This window comes from Pithys albifrons, chromosome 7 (assembly GCF_047495875.1).
Source record: "Pithys albifrons albifrons isolate INPA30051 chromosome 7, PitAlb_v1, whole genome shotgun sequence".
Classification (NCBI taxonomy): domain Eukaryota; kingdom Metazoa; phylum Chordata; class Aves; order Passeriformes; family Thamnophilidae; genus Pithys; species Pithys albifrons.
The window spans coordinates 19,120,133-19,140,034 of NC_092464.1; the positions used below are offsets into that span (position 1 = coordinate 19,120,133).

Below are 19,902 nucleotides of genomic sequence, written 5' to 3' on the forward strand. Positions count from 1 at the left end.
GTTAATCAAGAGAATTATCACAGGAAAGTGAGTTATGGTCAGCTACACATTGGTGGGCAATAATAACACTTAGCACTCATAGCAGTTTTCAACTTCAAAGCATTAATGAACATCACCCCTGGGACACCCTGAGGAGGTGGAAGTTCTCACTGTGCCAGAGACAGCTAGGAAAGGTTGGTGCACTGCTGCGAAGTGGACACAGGATGGAGGCAGGGAGAGCAATCTGTACTCTCTCAGCCCTATAGGTATACGCTCTGGGTATGAGCATACTCTGTCTTTTCCAAGTCAGGGTGGGGTCTTAATCCATGCAATTAAGGACAGACTGATTTCAGCTCTACCTCTCTGGCTGTGACAACATACAAGCAGCACAGGCACAAGGCCTGCTCTCCTTCAACCCTGTCCAGCCTCCTACCACCAGATTTCCCCATCTCGTGTGTGTTCCAAGACCTTGCAGCCTTCACAGGTAAACTGGTATAGAATTTTCTTTGGAGTGACCATAAACAAGGAAGTTTTGTGTTGTTAAACAGTTAAATCACTTAAGTTATTCTCCTTTCAATTTCCATAAAATAAAAATGTCTGTAGGAATCATGATCCAGTGCTAGGCTGGCATGTGCTACAGGGCCACTGTGACTCCAGAACAGGAAGCAGAGACAAGCAGCCCCATGACCAAACTCAGAGACACCTACAGCAAGGAGGTGTTACCCATGAAAGGAGATGGAAAACTTGAAGCTTCCTTAATATCAATTTCCCAAAGCAGGTAAGAGCTGCAACACCAGTATGTTATTCTTCTAAACTCCCTTTCTGTCTCATGCCCTGGGGTCTCCAACACAGAACACAATCCATTCCCAAAAACCTCTAGAAAGATTTTCCTACCGTTCCCTCATCAGAAGTGCTGTTGGAGAAGAAAGCAGGGATGTAATTTTATTGCTTCTGCTTTGTTTCCAGCAAGGAGAGCTGTCCAGAGCACAGATGATGGAGATCCAGTGCCTAATTCTCACTGCAATGGATATCAGGTGCATGCTGCTGACCTTGATGGAAATTAGTACCATAAAGCCAGCATTACTGAGCAGAAGAGCTGACAATGACCTGCTCTCCTCCAGCCCCTACCGATGTTTTACAGAGAGAAGTCTTGTGAAAGAAGACTTTTTTGATTACATTTTGGTCGACTCTGCTTGCAAGGGTGTGTATATGCATGTACAGGGAGAAGTTACATAAAGATAGGGCAGACCACAAATGGGAGCTGTTCTTTCCAAATTTTATACATTGCTTGAGTCACAAAAAATTAACTGCACCCAACTCGGTAAACTCCCTTCTCTCTTTGTTCATACTCACTCTAGTATATCCGTCATTTTTGATCCTCTACTGATTTCCATTGTTGGGGCTTATTTTCTGTGGCTTGAGAACCTGAAATTACACTATACATCTTTGTAGTTCATTGAACTAACCAGCATTTATTTTAATTTAGTAAGGAAACATTTGGCTGGGTGTGACCAAATAAATACGGTGTCTAAACCAACACAAATATACTTTGCACAAGGCTATAAACCTGTCTCAGAGCTCTAATGATATTGCAAGTCAATGAAGCTTCAGTGTTCTCATTAACATGATTCCATCAGACCTCTGTGTTGCATATTATTAATTTTTAACAATAGATTGTAATATAATTTATAGGACTGTGGGGCAACAAAGGCTGGATCCTGGTAGCAATCCAACCTTTTAGGTTGATAATGGCTTTAATACTGACATCATACTGAAAGATGAACATGTACAGAGGCCATCAGACCTTATTATGAATAGGACAAAAGGGATAAAACTTATCACTAGTATGTATCAATGAAGACAAAACTTTCCTTGAGAGCAAAGGGCACATATCTTGTCATAAGATTATGGAGAGTTATGCTACTGATTTTGACACAAAAAAGTAATCAAAAACTTTGTTTTAAAGAAATACATTAACACACTATTCTTGGAAAAGGAATAAAATACAGAATAGCTAATAGTTAACCTGTGCATCTACTCTTTAACTCAATTTGGAAATAGGAACAAGCATATTTTTATGAAGAAAATGCAAGCCTTTCAAAATCTCTGTGAAAATAAGCTAAGCTGAAGACATTAGTACAGTACCTTTGTGTTGTTCCTCTCCATAGGTTGCTGATGCATGACAGTGAGCACAACTGGTTTCTGCTACAGACAGTGATCATGGCCCCTCAGCACTTTGCTGAGCACCCAGCGAGCCTCGTGATCAGATCTCCAGGTGGGAGGGAACACATCCAGGAAATGTGTTTAACTCAAGTAAGAGTAACTTTTCATGAAAGGCAGCACAAAACCATTTCCTGGTTTAAACAGCATTCTCATAATCAAAATATGCTTTAGTATTGCTTATACATATTTTCTAATTCAGTCTTTTGTGCCATATCTAGAAATACAGTACAGTGGTAATAATGTAATTAGTATTTTCATGAGCTAAATTATAGAGCTGGCTGCAGAATACAGCATAGCAGCTTCAATATTATCAGTTAAGTATTATACAAAAATGACATCAATAGTTTTAGTATAGTCAGGAGACATAATAATTTTCTCTTCCTCCATGATCCCTTTAAATTGTGTCAGATAAGGAAACTCACAAAATACATTGGCTTTTAGTTCAACTCCAGTTCTAAAAATCAGCATCTCCAAGATTTCTTAGGTAAATTTTTTTAGGTTCTTGAATGATATTCCTTTCTGAATATGGTATTAGTTATAAAGAACTTAAGTTCTGCTGCATCGATCTCTCATATGAATTTAATTTTCCCAGCACTTCTGTAAGTTAACAAAGGAGTGTAACAGATATTTCACAGATGAAGATGATGAATCATAGGGATTTGTAATAATTATCCAAGACCATAAAAGCAGTCCTATGTCAGTGCAAGAAGTGGAACCACTGGCTTTGTAATCCAGTCCTACTCCATATTTCCTTTCTACCCTGGCCACATAGGGAGATCTAAAACATCAACAACCATGATACTGGAAAACAAGCAGCCATTAAGGGACATATTGAGGCAAGCATGCTGTCATAGATTCTTCACCTGGTGAGACAATAGTCTGCCACACCTACATACCCAGAAATCAGAGTCCAATTTTACTAAAGTAAAAGGCTATCCCATGGCATCCTCCATGCCTAAGACTCTCCTTTGGCCAAGCTAATTCACAACCCCTTAGACTAAACTAAGAACACCGAAGACCTACTCACACTCTATCCACTTGCTAATTACAGTAACTTTATGCTTTACTTCACAAAATGAGATTCATTTCTTCCTCTACCAGTTCCATTCAGTTCCTTCAACATTTTGTTCATTTGTTTGTTAAGATGCAGATCTCCAGCAGATTGATCGCTTCAGATGAGACAAAGCAATCCCTTGGTAAATCCCTCTGGAAATGCAGAACATATTATATACACAAGAGTTGAACTCCTTGAATTTCCCCTTTTCAGATCCTCTAGGTTTCCAGTCATTCAGATAAAGAATGGAGCTTTTGTAGGCCAGTTAATCCATCCACTGAATGAAATATGGTAAAAGTTTTACACATCCACATGTTCTTTCAAGCCCCTGGTTTACATCTGTAGATATAATAATAACTGTAGTAATGTAGACAAAAATCATGGCTCATGCTCCCAGAGAAGATCTTTAGAGACTTGGGTTGAAAAGTCCCAATGCTGCAATCAAAGGAACCGGCACAATGATTTAAGGGCCGTCTCTGCTTACATTTATTTCTGCCAAAGCACTGGCTTAATTTTCTTTGTGTGTCTTAACAAGCCATCTCTGTGAGAGGGACTCTTACTTGAAATGCTTGTATGTCCTAAACTCAGAAGTAGGCACCATTGAGTGGTAAAAGCTGAGAAAAACCTCCAAAGGGGGTGTAAGGCCCAAGGTACAAATGAGCCTGTTGTTCATCTTCTCTAGCATCACAGTCACCAAGTAGCATGAAAACAGCATTTGAATGAATTAAAATGCAAATCTAAATTTTATTACATGAAATTGAGACAAATGATACACACACTTGAAGCCTGCCAGAGTAGCTATTACAAATATTAATATAGTTTTAGATTATGACTTAAGCCAAATGAGAGGATGGAATACAAACAGTGCAGAAACACCTTGTGAAACACTACAGAAAAAAAAGGAATTCTTGCCATAGTTACATTAGTAAGCCTAAAATACAAATTAGCAATAACTGTGGCGTAAAGGGCTAGATCTGCCTCGTGCAGATGTGTACCTCCATGGAAGCCTCCAGCCACAAACGTGTGTGTGCAATGCAGGGAAGCACCCTGCCAGCAAAGGACAACTGAGGGGGTCTCCAACTATGTGAGGGAGAACTCCGCACTGCCACAGCATAATGGGATGTGGCATCATCCAGGAGTCCTGCAACAAGAGGCCAAACAGCCACTGGCCTAGGACAGAACTGCCTAGCCGATGTAAAGATGTATTTATGCTAGGTCTGATTTGGATTGTCCTCTACACAATCAGATCGCTTTGAAGGTTTGCCTTGTGCAATCATTTCCTTTGTCAGGAATCAGAAAAAGACTGTGAAAAGACTGTGAACAAATTGTTTAGGCATTGAAATTTAACCCTGTGGAATCCTTACAGTGTAGCACAGTGTGACACAGCAGGAGCACATTTGTCAGGGGACTGAAGCCTCTTTGCTCTCTCAGCAAAAAACATATACATTAGCATTGTGTGGTGTGGGTGTGCTCCTGAGCACACGAGGCAGCCATGGGTACACACAGCTCCTCCACTGCCTCCATCTGCCCTCAGCCAGCCCTCTGCACCATTTCTGCTCTATTAGGGAAAATAAAGGCTTCAGATCCTTCAAGACTGTCTGGAAGCCCCTCCATTACATTTTCTTTCAGAGATTGTACAAGATTTGGCTTTTAAATATCCATAATGCATGTGAGAAACACCAAAACCAAAAAGGCATTTGGCAGAAGTTAGTCAGTTACAAGGCTCTTCACTTGATAGGGGCTAAGGAAAGAACCCACCAAGTGTGGTTTCTATACCAGCATTCATGACACCACCAGTTTCTGTCTGTGAGGCTCCATACAGCAAGTTACTGTGCATGCCCCTGCTCCTTCTGAACAGCAGTCTGGGAGCATCAAGTACCCCACAGCAGGAACACAGACCTCTATAGAAATAAACCTTAAGACAAGATAGCCCACCAATGTTTTTGTGAACTCTTGAAAAATATGCTGACAAGAATAAAATAGTCATTGGGAAACTGGCAAAGAAAAGCCACTCTAAATAATTTTCAACTGCAATAAATCTTTGCTCCTGTTTCACAAGAAGAGATTATCCCTGTTTTATAAACTCATTCACTTATATGTTTAAGAAAGCAGACAAGTTTCTCTCCTGCAGAGGTTTTCAAATATTGTCTTTACCTGTGGCTGCCAGTATTTCAACATCCCATTCCAGAAACACCATTTAGTACTTTTTTGGAAAAAAAAAAAAAAAGACAAAGCACACGCGCAAAACTGCTGCATATAGGGAAAGGAAAAATGGTTAGGACAAAAAATGGTAAATGATAGTAACATATTAGGGAAGACTAGAGTGCTATTTGATGTTCCCTGCTGCTACAATAACACCAGAGGAGTAAGCAGAATGTAAAAGACTTTTCACTCTTTACCAAAGGGAAAAATAGTTTCAGGCTGTTCTACAGACAGGCAAGAGCTCGTACCTCCATGCTGATGTGATCTGTAACTTCAAGGCTAAGTTCTAAATGTGTTTCAACTCAATCCTGCAGCAATTTCAGCTCTCGAAGGATAAATCCTAAGCCACCTTAGTCCCATTACTCAAATCAGTGGAACTCAAGTGTCCTCAGATTTCCTCTGAATGTACTCAGAACTTTGCTAACAGTGTTCCTCCAGCCAAGCAATTCCCTCTTCTGAGCCACACAAATGTGCTGATGACCCACACAGAGCTGAAGCTCCCAGGGTTCTTCCTTTTGTGCCCACTGAAGTTCTAAGTTTATTCTGCCCTTTCTAAGAGGAACACCACCACACACACCAAGCAGTGTATTGCTCCTTCCCTCCACAGTCAATCTTACTAGGGGGATTTCTGCAGAAGATGTATTATCTACCATGCCAGGGGATCACACTATCATATAATGCAGAATTCAGCCCTTGTATCATCATAAGATGTGAATATTCCTTTATTTAGCTGCTACAAATGTGTTTGGAGATGCAAAATCACATCACTTTACTTTCTCAAAAGTAGCAGTAGGAAATTTCTCCGCACAGAAGGAATTCCATAATTAGAAAAAGCACAGGGGCCAGCTTTTTCCCCCTCATCAAGCTTGGGAAGCTTTAAACAATATGCAAAGGCAAAAGGGGAAAATGGTAACAGTGCTGAGAAGACTAAAATTCGAATGAGATAATAACAAACCTTTCTTGTGGAAGGAAAAGGAAATGACTGATTCTAAAAAAGCTTCTGCCATAAATCATCACCCCTGAATGAAATTCCATTCATATATGTGGCGATATCTGGTAATAATGTTAAAGAAAAGCTTTGCAACAAACAAGTTTATAAAGAACAAAATGTAACATGCTGGAATTGTTGAGCACTTTCAGTAGTTCAAACAGTAGAAGGAGATTTTAGAATCAAGCAAGGCTTTCAACAGCTGTATTTGTATTACAGTCATAAAGGCATAAATGTGAAATGCAGCTCTAATAAAACCCTGAAGTTTATAAAACTGGTTGGTAACTTTCCACCCTTTCCAGAAGTATCTCAGAATATCCAGGGGAATAATACCTGAAAGAGAAACATTTTGTTTGTGTGTTAGACTACAAGGCATGTTCTGTGCAAAGTAATGAGACACTATGCATATTCCTACTGATCAGGAAAAAATCCTAGCATTAAACACCGGTCAAGAAATTCTCCAGTTAGTCCCCCACAATGTTTTAAGAGCCTGGTTTTCAATTGACATTACCATTTATACTTGGAAGTCAGGTTTTCAAAAATAAGTTTAGCTTCTTTTAGGGCATCTAGGTAAGTGGCTAGGTTTTATAGGGGTTCAGCTGTCATTAGCATTGTCTTTACTAAGACATATAGATGTTAGGTTCTTTTGAAATTATGGCTTTTAATAAAAAAGCAGGAGTTTACACAGAACTGTAGGCTGCCAGATGACAAAAGTCTGCTGGTGTTCGTCAAACATTAGCACGCACCCCAAAGCTAATGTGAAGTCTACATCCATGTATGTAAGAGACATTGATTCTGGGACAAAAAAATTATCACAATGACCTTCTCTCTATAATGCCAACTCAAGGGTGGAGATTATCCAATAGGTTTTCATTAGAGTAGGACTCTGTGGTGCCATTGTTGTCCTGCTGTCATTCAGCTATTTTTCAACAATGGACCAACTACACGCTTCCAATATGCAAGCATCAAAGCTGCATTTAGTTCTTGTTTTCCAGGTTAAGAGTATCTGAAATGTATTACTGAATTATTCTAAAAATCTACATCTCAGTATATTTCTGGTTTTGCAGCCATGTAAATTGCTGTCTCTGAACCCTAAAAGCTTCAGCTATAAAGATGGACAAACACTCCTCCATGTAATGCATGCCTAGAATATATTCAAGTAAAAATTCCCAGTGTTTTCCATTGAGGGAAGATCCATTTACCTTATTTTCATTTTCTGGATGAGTTCTACATAATTTAACTCTTTTTAAAACTCATATTACTTCTGTGACTGTAAAGCTAACTTTCCAATGCATCACTATATTCAGTCTGCAAACAGCCTAAAATAACAGGGCTCCAGAATGAACCCAGAGCTCCTGTGCCTCAGGCAGCACAACCAGCTTCAGGCAGTAGCACAGACAGGCAAGTAGGAGATGCTCGAAGGGGCCTTTTTCTTAATTACATCCCAGGCTAGATGACTAACCTGTTTTCATTTACAGGGGGGAAAATAGCTGTAACAAAGAAACATTAATTATATCCAGAAAAGCATACGCAAATGTCCTCTTTCTCTCTGAAGTATCTGCTGTAGAATAAAGTTTCCTTACAGTTTTGCTTCTACCCATTTGACAGCCACTGGCTTTTCCTTGTGGAGACAAACAGACCTTCATTTTGTGTGACTTAGTTCGTAGCAACTATTAGCTTAAGAACTCTGCTGCTATAATTAAAATTGATGATGCAGGTTTTCAGATCCTGTAGAGGGAGTGCACGAGTACAACATCCTTTTGATGTGTTGATGGAGTGATCGACGGGTAAATGGATATCTAGAATCTAGGAGGGCATTTCTCTCATTATTACAATTTAGGATGATGACATTTTGACTGTAAGCTATTTAATAGTGTTTCTGTATTCATTAAGGGCAAAGTTCAACTTGGTGCAGACAGCTGGTGTATGGTCCTTTTATATAACACTTAAGCCTCGTGATGAGGCTGGGGGAGGAAGGGCAGCTGTGGGCAGACCAACTGTGCAGGAGAGCTTCTGGACCCCTGTACATCAGAGGCAGTTTCAAAGGAGCCTCTGAATACACTAGTTCAGAGACACTATTAGGAAAGTTAAGGATGTAACCAAAGGTTCACCAATACCTGTATTTCGGACCCTAATTAATCCATAAATAAGTCACCAAAATAAACTTCCCACAGACATTCATTAAAATGAGTGTGCTTGTACTGAAGGATTCAGAGTTCATGGGGGTAGTGCAGGCCTGACTTTTCTTTCCACTTTCCTGAAAGACCCTGCTTATTTGGGCTTTGTTTACAACAAAGAAATTTGATTCCAAATACAATCCAAAACAAGAAAGTGTTCTAATGTAGGTTTCTAGTGGTTGTGTTACCACAGGGGCAATTAACCAAATGTTACGCTGTTTTATCAAAAAAAATTCATACAGAATTTAGATTAGTGTTTTAAATCCTTCGTGTTGTTCCTGTGGAAAAAAATCTAACAATGTTATCAGTATGAATTCTTTAAATTTCATTTTCCTTACCTTACTATTTCCTCTGGATAGCAATTGTTAATAGCATTGATATATTCCTGAAGAAGTGACCCAGGTTCTGCTTTTATTTCTTGAACCTTTTTAAGTCCTCCGGTTGTTACAAAGAGACGACGTGCTTTACTGTCATGTGGCAACACCTACACACAGAACAGTACATTAAAAAAACCCAGAATATTTTCTTTTAAATTAATCTGTATGCTGCTAGGCTCAAATATTGCTAATTTGTAATTCAGAGGACAGATAAAATGGAAAATCAGAGATACAACATCTGTAATGACTACTGTATTATAACACCCAGTTGTACAGCAAAAAAAAACATAAACCAGCCCTTTATGTTTACAACATAATTTAGCATGCACTTTAATACATAACATATATGAAATAATTAATTGAATATTTATCCTTACATAAATAATATTTCTTGAATTAGTCCTATGGAGACAGTAAGATCGTGGAGATGAAATAGATAATAAAAACAGAACACTAACATGGAATAACAACAGCATCTGTTCCACTTAAACCAAGTTATTCAGGTCTTTTATGTCAATTCCCACAGTTTAATTGTAGAGCTGAATTTTATATCATTATAATGATCTAGTATAGATTAGTGCATGAAAACAATACTGAGAATTGTTGCAAGTGAACAATGCAGCCTGGAAGCATTACATGCTACTATTAAATTCCTAGATATTAAAATCCTTTAACACACTGTGTAGCCATGGAAGCCTTTTACAAACACACACAAAGCAAAAACGTGAAGTTTCTGCAGCCAAAGGGGATGAGAAGCAGAAATGATCAGACAATAAGATTCTGTGCTCCCTGAGTGATGCCAATATGCAACTCTGTCCAGAGGACTGAAGGGAGGGAGGGAGGGAGGGAGGGAGGAAGGGATAAAGGGAGGGAAGGAGGAAGGTGGGGGCTGGGCAAGGCAAGGGAGAATGACAGCGTGTAGTCCATAGGCCCACGGGGCTGCAATAATATTAAATAAAAAAAAAAGAAAAAAGAAAAAAGACAGAAAGACAGAAAGATAATGCAAGACGGCAGCTGCATTTACAGCAAAACCAGATGGGTTTAAAACCAACTCTTAGAGTTACAGACTATGAGGACAAAAGCATTTGTAAGCTTTCACACCAGTCAGACAAATTAAGCCATAAATTTGACTGTATTTCAAAAGAAAACCAGAGCCTCAAATAAGGAAGGGATTGACTAAAAGGGGGAAGGAAAAGGACAAGATTTCTTCCATGCTTACAGGCAAGCAGCTTTCATTTCTCTGGTCCCTCTAGCCTGTACAAAATCAACAGACAGGTAAAGAAAAAACAGGAGAGCACAGAGACTTCTCCCTGTTATATGCTCCATAGAAGTGTCAGGAACAACTAAGATCTTTTCGTTGTGGCAAATGAACAGACGTCTGTTTTCACATATCTCCCACAACAAGACCTGCCAAGGAGGAACTAACAAGGAGACAGGATATGGCCCTTTCCCTGCCTTCCTCCTCCACACTGTGACTCCCAGGCAGGATAAGACAGCAGAAAACTCTTGGAAGAGGCCCTAAAGACAGACAGCACCTCTGAGACACAGTCCCTTCCCCCAGTTCAAACTGAGGCAGCACAGAATTGCACAGACCCTGAAAACTCTAATGCTAAAATGACACAGTCCAGCACCAAGAATGGATAACATCCCACTCTGAAGTACAGCTTGGAAATAAGGCTTTTACTGTGCTATAAATAAACCCACAGAATACACCACAGCTCTAAGAATAGGAAATCCCCACGCTATGCTACAGGAGAGAAAAATGCTTTTACTACAGAGAACTTCATTTTTAGAGAATACTTCAGAAGAGTAAACACCAGACAAGTACAGTTTGTTTAATACTATAAAGGAAAAGAAGGAAAATAAAACAAAAGAAAACAAAACATTAGCTGATATGAAGGGCACAAAACCACTTCAAAAGCAAGCAACATTCAAATACACACTGGATAACCAATTGCTATGCAATCAGCTCACTAATAGCTCCAGTCAGCATGCAGAAGCAAAAGAGACTGGATTCTGTGCAAATCTCCAGTCCTCGTACAGACTTAACAAGAAGACAGGACAAACAAAACTGTGGCAAGGCAACATAATCAAGAATCTGCACTACCAACAGAAGTGCTTCTAGATCTGTAATAATCGGAACTGAGTATCAAGAATGTTTTACTTGGCCATTTCCAGAAAGAACATCTCACTGAATGAGCTTTGTATTCCCTGGTAACACATTACATTGCAGAGTATTGCACAAAAGATATTCTATCATTGAGCAGGATTCCCAAGAGCTTGTGAGCATGGCAGGCACTGCAAATCTCCTGATTAGTTAGCAATTAAATAATTTTAAATATTTTTATTAAATTGTATCACTTTCCACATGCTGCATTCAGATCAACAATGTAATTACAACTAACTTTCAAACTTTGAGAGGAATGAGAAAAGGTTTGGGATTTTTACATTTATTTGAGACCTAAAATTAAGGAGGATAAAAGTAGTGAAGCTTTTATATTATTGTAAAATACCTGACTTAAGTCACTCCTGTACTGACAGCTTGTACTTTATCTAAAACAGATGTGACTGGGACTTATGTGATACATTGGCTCAGTGAAAATATTTGCACGTGAGTTAATATTCCACTTAATCTCAAGAGGCAAGGAAGAAAAAAACACCTTGCTTATAAGCAACTGTTTTCCCACTCTTAGGATGAATTATGGCAGACTCCAGATGAAACAGTATCCAGCTGTATCAGACAAAAGAACAGGATGCTCCAAACTGCTTTTCAAAGGAATGCTTGAGGATCTTGCGAAAACAACTAAGACCATTAGAGACTTCATCTTTGGAAAGATAGCTTCCTTGCTAAATGGGAAACAATTAACATATTACTCATCAAGCAGAGCCTTTTCTTACCTTACTAAACTGCCCAATAATATGTTTCATAATACTGGGAGGGGCATCATGCAGCAATGCTTCAAGTGCTGGAAGATACGTGCATTTCTGAAGAACATTCTTTAAGGCTTTTTTAGCCTATTGAAATGCAAAATAAAATTTCTCTAGTAAGACATCAATGAAAAAAACAAGAACTCATGTTATATATCACTGAAGTCTGATCAAAAAAGCAAATTGATCAGAACTTTCAATGGGTATTTTCTGAATAAAAACTATTATATCTATCAGGTCATCTAATGAAGAATCAATTTTCTACTTAGATTTATTAAGCCTCAAAACCTACACTGCATCATATTATGTTATCTTCATTCAAGTAATGGCAATTTGACTATAATGAAAGCTGGCATAGACCCTTTAAGTAATTGAAGAAACTGTAATATAACAAGAAAGTTAAATCAAAACACATTTTAAAAGATTGCAATTTAGAAGTGGCTTACTATGAGAGGCTGCTGGTCTGGGATAGCAAGTGTAGTACTGTCCAGGAGGGAGGCAAAGAGAGAGTGAAATAATTGTGCATTGGTGCTTAGTTTCTGAAAACAGGCTCAGTGTTGACTGCTGCAAGCAGTAGTGACCTTCTTGGGCAGAATTACAGATAGAGCTAATTTGGCCTTGATAGTTTTGGGATCACTGAAAATTACTATAGAAAAATTATTTTACATATCTTGAATGTAATATTTCAGTGGATTGTACAGAAGCATAGTGCAACACAAGAGACCATATCCTGACATCTTCATTTGGTTCACTTACTGTTGCTCAAAAATACATATTACTCAACCACAACTCTACTAGCTCCCACACAGGAAGGCCCTAAACACAAACAGTTGCATGTTTTCAAGAGTAGAGCTTTGATTAGCTGTTACAGTTTTATTATAATAATAAAAGTGTAAGAAAAACTACTAGAATTACTATATATTTTCTACAAGAGCTTATACTTGCACAAAAGAAGTAGATAATTAGAAATTATAGCATTTATGGGTGTATGCAACTCTGATCTTAACAGGGAAAAAAGAGACTAGACTGCAGTAGCTGTACCATATGATTTGGTATGATCCAGCCAGACTAAGTGACACACAGCCTTCAGATCCCCTGCACCCAGGAAATCTGGGACTCTGTGAACATCAATAAAGACACACATAACTTAGTAGTTTTTAAGCACTTAAACCTTGATTACAATTGGTATATTATACTGCAAACACTACAAATATACTTGCTTTCATTTTAAGATCGTCTGAACTGCGTGCGTCCATATAGATATCGAGCAGTGTAGGCAGCACGTTTGCTGCTGCCACATGACGCGCATGCTCAGCAGTGTGTCTCCCAATCTGTCCCAGGGCCCAAGCAGCTGCTGCCTTAATATGATCTTCATGTTCCTCTATCAAGCAGGCACACAGTAGTGGTATTCCCTGTAGCATTAATCAAAAGCACAATCTTTACAAATGTAGACCAGGGAAGGACAATGTGAAACCAATACAGATTGTTAGAAAGTGTTTCTTTATTTACACTCTTCTTCTAAAAAAAGCAGTAAGAGAATGCATGCTAGTGGTGTCATATTTTTACATCATCATCATGACTAGCAAGAATTTTTAATAAATCTTTATGAATACAGTTAAAGAAAGAGAAACAGATTCAGTGTTCTAAGTCAGAAGGCAGTTTGAACAAACATGCAAATTTAAGGAATAAAAGGAATACATGACATAATTCAGACTGTACTGAGGAAAGACTGCAGTTTTGTCAGTCAAAATAAAAGAATTTGAGTGCTTATGATTCTATGAAAGCAGTTTAAGACCGTAAGGGCTCAATCATTGAGTCTTTATTTTTTATTATCCACAACTCAACTTATCAACCTCTTCTCGAGTCCAGTAGTACATGTTTGAATCCAATTACTTTCAGAAAGGTTTCAACTCTTATTTGAAGACATCAAAAGATGGAGAATACCATCTCACATCCAGCTGTTCTAAAGTTCTTCTGGTTCAGGGTCATGGTCTTTACCCTTCCACCACAGCTACTTTTTTATGCCAAGATACTTCAATAGGAAATATTTCATGTCACTTTAGGTAAGGCAAGGCTACTAAAACTCTATCCCAAAAACCTTGTTCTCCAGCCCATGAATCTTTTTTAGTCTTTCCTGCACACTTTTCTGGTTTTGGTTTGTTTGGGTTTTTTTGCAAGATCCTTTTCAAATACAGATGGCAGAACTATATGCACTACTACTACTGACAGATTAACTTCTTTTTTTCAATAATGCTTCATGTTCTAGTCTTTAATACCCCAAAGGACTAAATTGTCTTTTTTTTTTCTTTCCACTGCATTACAGCAGAAGACCATGATGACTTGGTTGTTCAGTATGACCCCAAAACTCACTTTTCAAAATTTATCCTTTCCAGGTTAGAGTACCACAGAATGGAGCTATCACTTTACATCACAATATCATTGGTGTGTAACTGCATGTGGTTATGCCACAGTGTATTTCTTTTAAATGGTTACAGTTTACCAAGTCCTGCCCTCAGCACTATGCACCACATTTTTTAATGGCTTTTGGGTTTATTTGGGTTTATTATTATTTATTTTGTGGACCATTCATTAGCATATTTAATTTCATGAAAGTTTGCACAGATCCTTACAAAAGCTCTAACTGTGGTTCCACTCAGTTATGATAGGAATCATTACTACCCTTCAAAAATTTAACACTTAGGGGCTTCCTCCTGAACTTAATCCTAGATTCATCCCACTTAATGTCAAGCACTCAACAGCAGGAGCAAATTTGCTCTAGGCATTCCTGAAAGTGGAGAGACAGACACATCCAGAGAAGGGCCTCCAGAGAGGGCAAGGAAAAAGTGTCTATCCCTTTAGTTTTAAAATACAGGAGAGCATTTTTGATCACTCCTACTCTCCCTGCATACTATGTTACATGTTGTAGCATTTTCCAATTCTTAATTTGCATTTCTACTAGAAGACATTTCTGTTCCTCCACTTACATTGTTTTGTTGTTTCCACTCATACAGTGCATTTTAAATGATCTGACATAGAGTGAAAATCAGCCAAAAAGGTTATTGAAATTATCCCCTTCCTTCTGTCATGAGTTAGCATTATTTACATCAGACTATTACCTCAGGCACTAATTTCACCTATTGTATTGCAAAGCCTCTCCCTTCTGTATCATTGCCCAGCAGAATTTATTTAAACTTGAAAATGTATAGCTTCACTCATTTGAAATGCACAACTGAATCAAACACTAGAAACTGAGGTCTTTTCAAGTCTGAAGATTTCTGTTCCAAGATACTCCAGTGGTACTAGCAGAGTCATGCTAGTGAAATTAAGAACATGCCATTAAACATACTTGCTTCAAAAAAGGTTTTGATGTAGCCACAAATATTCATTTTAAGAGGAAGCAGACTATAGAAATTCACTAACTTATTTTCTGTACCCATGCAATTGCAACACAGAAAAATCATGTACTGTAATACAAACTAATTCAGGATATTTTATAAAAGGTTCAATATCATAAAGACACACTTTGATCAGGTTACCACATAATTTCGGTCATAGTAAGCAGCAATATTAGGAGAAAGTGCATTCGTCAAGAGCAAGTATATAATCCTGTCACAAAATACATTCTCTGCTGACGTTAATTTGTATCTCTACCTGAGAATACCACTGAAGAATTGTATGAAGACAATGAAGTGATAGCTAACCTTGGAGACAATCACTGCCATTGACAGGTTCTCCGAATGAGCCGCTACATAACCAAGCATCATGATGCCAGGCAGTCTGACAGTCCCTCTGCAGCTGCCAATACAATCAATCACAGCAGCAACTCCGCCTGAATTTACTATAAGCTGGGAAAGCTGAAAAGATAGAGAGATTAGATTCTTTGAAATACCAACAGGCATAAAGCACTACATTAGGAAAGTTTCTGAATGTATTGCTCCAAATTTACAAAATAAAGCTGGAATCAGAGCGATGTATCATACAGACTGTCGGCAGCTAAGTGCAGCATGCAGTTTTCAGGAATGAAGCTGATTTGCCACTGTGTTTTTGATTTACTTTACTGCAATGAAATAGGGATTCTGAATTCTTGATGCTGTATAGCATGGGATGACATGTTCTCAGCTCCACTATCCAACTCCAGATACTGTTTTATACCCATTCACAATTTAACATAGGATGTTCTGTGCAGTGACAGAGGGAAAGGCCCATTCATCCTCTCTCCTGCATTCTCTGCAGCATAAAATCCTTTGTGCATGTTCTCACTGAAGCATGAAGCCAAGGACAACTGTTCTGGATGTGCAAAACTGACTTGGGCTGCACCATTCTGCCATGTTAGAGTACCCTGTGGAAAGTGCCTAGGGAACACACTCAATGGGCAGTGGAGTCTGCCCCAGAATGCCAAATTATATAGCCTTGCTTATAAATGATAATCAAGCTATGCAACTTGTTTTTTTTTCTGAAAGGTGTCACTTCTTACTTTACTTGAGGGACAGCAGTAGAGCATGTATGATATCAACAATGCATAGAAATTATTTCATAATATGATTATTTTCTTCCAAGTTCTTAAGTATATCCCATTTGCCTGACAGATTGCAAAGCAAAATAAACATGTTCTTAAAAGTCAAAATTAAATTAACAAAACTGAGGCATGTGAATTTCCAATCCAGCTGATTTCTATAAACATGAAATCCACCTTTGCCTCAGAGGCTTTAAAAGGGGGTTGTTTTATTCATGAAACAATGAATAAATGAAATCTGCAGTTATGACTTAGGAAAAACTGTTCACATGATTGTGAGCTGCAGCCAGCGGCAGCCAAGTCCTATGTCCAGACACAGCCACATTCACTTGGATGCACAGAGCTGTGCACAGGCACACTCCCCACTGCTCTGTCCTCACTGCAAGTCCCACCAGTGATGACCTTCACATGAATTTTACTGCATATGCAGGTTGAGAGCTGGGAGCCAAAAGCCACGAGTCTCAAATGACACAGCCAAGTCCTTTAGAAACATCATTTGCCAGTCTGTCTCTGCTGCAACATGTTACTTGAACAGAGTTGCTCAGAGATGGACAGTGGTCACTGTCACTCTGCAGTCGTACGCGGATTGTGCCTTCCCACTGGGAGTCACTTCCTACAGCTCCTCTGGAATGCTGCTAGCATGGCCAATTCCCCTTGCATGGAGGATCCGGTGCTAGAAGCCCTTCTGACTTTACCTGCAGTCTTGTGAGTTTGGTCTTTGGCTTCTGACTCCAGTGCTCCTTCTTTAATAATGATAATTTCTTCCCTTTTTTGAGGAAGTGAAGTTGCATTGCCCATGAGGTGCAGAGAGAAAGCTGGAAGCGTGCCAAGATCGTAACCTTTAATCACCAGTTTAAAGAGTGGGAGACTGAAGAAGCAGCACAATGTTCATGTTTAAACACTTCTCAGTTGTTAAGCTAGTATCATGAATTTGAAATGGCTGTGCTCAGCATTAGTGTGTTCTACAAATACATTTCTTGTATTTCATTCCAAAGTCATATTTAGAGTCTTTTAATTATCCCTATGGTCTGAGAAATTAACATAGTTATAATTATTTGGTTTTCCTATTTATTTTGTATTGACTTTGCCGAACATCTCCACCGTCTTGTATCAGCTATTGGCAAAAACACTGCAAATGCTGAGACTCAAATTACAAACTCAAGCTAATAACAGAAACTACCACCAGTTTAATAATGAATGAGAGAATTTTTGACCTTCACTGTCATTGGAAAAATAATTAAAATGTGATCCCAGCACCTCAGAAGATTTTTAAAAAGACACACACCATCTATTATTGTTCCAGGATGATCATGCAATTTATTAGCTGGTAACATGACTTCTGTGCGGCTTTTCTAATGATATTTTTAATATCTAGGACTGACAATACTGTCAGCCTAGAACTCTCTCTCTGTGCAGATATCTCAGAGAATGAAGTAGCTGGTATACATTTTATGATTCCCAATTTCCTAACCCAATTCATATTCAATACACATCTCATAATATCAGCAAGCATTTCCATATTTTCCAATGAACATGCCAAACAGCTATTTGCCCTCCCTTTCCAAAAGCAAATGACAGAATAATCCTGTATTTTATTTAAAGTGTAAAATCTAATGATATGACCTTGTATTTGCATTTTCAAGGTTTTACCTCAGGCGAATGCTTTGCTATCTCTCTAATTAAAGTTGCACCATTTTTCTTGACATATTCATCTGAGTCCTTCAGGCATGTGAGCACAACTGGGAAAATTTCTGCTTCAACCACCAACTCTGAAAGATCCACTGAGTGCTTTGCTATTTGGCTTAGAGCTGACAGCACCTGACGCTAGTAAATAAAAATTGTTATAAAATCAATAGTATACAAACATCCCACAACACACACTCCCCCTGCACACAAAAATCTATTGCATCAAGGAAAACAAAGCAGGATAGGGAAAACAATTACAGCTATTTTACAATTCACTGAGCCAATTCATGCACGAATATAATGGCACAGAACATTCACTGGTTCCTGAATAAAAGTTTCTCTTTTGTTTTATCCAGTTCAAGCTTGCTATGTATTAAAAAAGAAAATACATATATGCCATTCAAAACTGTAATTTAAAATTTATTAAAATCTATAGAAAATATCTTTGTTTGCATAAGTTGGATCTGTCAAATCTTATATTAAGGAATTTTTATCTATTTGTTTGAAGTGGCATTTTTATGTTGTCTTCTGTTTCTTTTAGAGCAAGACAGAAAATTTATATTAAGAAACAATTTTTTGTCAATTAAACTCTAGTGATTAAACCTTTGACAACAACCATTCACATTAGATGGTACATTCTAAAATACAGTAAAACATTTACTACTAACTGGTTCATTGTATAATCTTTAGTATGCAAAAGCTTTTTTGCAACTGAAATGTGCAAGTTTTATCTATTAAAAGTATCTGTTGCATTCTTTATATCTATATGTTTCTTAAAAAAACTCATACTATTCACTTTAAAGGTTAGTTTAGGTGTTCCTCACAGAGCTGCAGTTTTTATCCAGTAGCTAAATTTGTGAATAAGATCAGAACTCTTTGTCACTAACTACGTAGTTACATTTTGTTAACACCCAAACCAAGAGTTTCTAAATAAATATGCACATCAGTGTCTTTGATTCAGTATCAAGTAATGACTGGCATAATGGAGATTAAGAAAAATAATTAAATGTACCTTCAGTTTAGCATCAGGGTTCGGGATCATCTGAGCTAAGTGAGCGATAGCTCCTGCATCCACTACTGTCTGTGCTAACTCTGGAGAATGCTTTGAAATATCACTGAGAGTTGAAGCAGCAATCCTTTTCAAAGCAATTTCTGGCTCCTGGATACAGAGCACTAAAAGAGGAACAGCGCCTGCATCCACCACAGCCTGTGACAGTTCTGTAGGTCCAAGGAAAGTAATTAAGTGAGTATGGGTGACTGACCCTTGTGCAAGCCATTTTTCACCCTGACAGATACAGCAAAGGAAAAAGGGGAGGGTGTAGTTCACTGTCTCGACATCTGCATTTCAAATCAGCCCTCCTGGTTTCATAAACCGTGTGGACCAATCCACAGCTGAAAAGAATGCAGGTCAATAGATGGACCCCCATTTACATGCACACATTTGAGGTAGATTAGGCTGAAATGGTTTGTTATTCTGTTTTCTTTTTCTTTTTTTAAAGTAAGCAGATGTCAGCTGTTTAAACCCTGGCTATTCTACACTGATCAATAGGAAAGCATTTTATGCATGGCTAACAACAACACAGAAAGCCAAAGTACCAAAATTTTACCAACCACCTAATTAGAGAGCATTTTACCCTCTTTAAATGATAAGCAGATATTAGCATAGATCAAATGCCAAAACCAAAAATACAAAAAAACATACATAAAAGATTTATCTTGCATAAAAGACTGGAAAAATGGAACTGGCTGATCAAAACTAGTCTTTGCTACCATAC

General features: G+C 38.2%; 1 protein-coding gene across 4 annotated transcripts in view; it reads right to left on the reverse strand.

The window, feature by feature from the left end:
* Window positions 1-2,011: 2,011 nt before the first annotated feature.
* Window positions 2,012-19,902, reverse strand: part of SPAG6 (sperm associated antigen 6) — a 39,385-nt gene continuing 21,494 nt past the window's right edge. For 2 of the 4 annotated variants that reach the window (XM_071560604.1, XM_071560607.1), the window contains exons 5-12: window positions 19,140-19,345; window positions 18,092-18,265; window positions 17,137-17,280; window positions 15,630-15,782; window positions 13,149-13,340; window positions 11,899-12,015; window positions 8,962-9,107; window positions 2,012-6,779 (exon numbers count right to left, since the gene is read on the reverse strand). In XM_071560604.1, coding sequence (XP_071416705.1) covers window positions 6,713-6,779; window positions 8,962-9,107; window positions 11,899-12,015; window positions 13,149-13,340; window positions 15,630-15,782; window positions 17,137-17,280; window positions 18,092-18,265; window positions 19,140-19,345 — 1,199 coding nt within the window. In that variant the 3' untranslated portion in view covers window positions 2,012-6,712. The remainder of the gene's footprint in view (window positions 6,780-8,961; window positions 9,108-11,898; window positions 12,016-13,148; window positions 13,341-15,629; window positions 15,783-17,136; window positions 17,281-18,091; window positions 18,266-19,139; window positions 19,346-19,902) is intronic. The other 2 variants (XM_071560605.1, XM_071560606.1) reach the window with 2 other exon arrangements.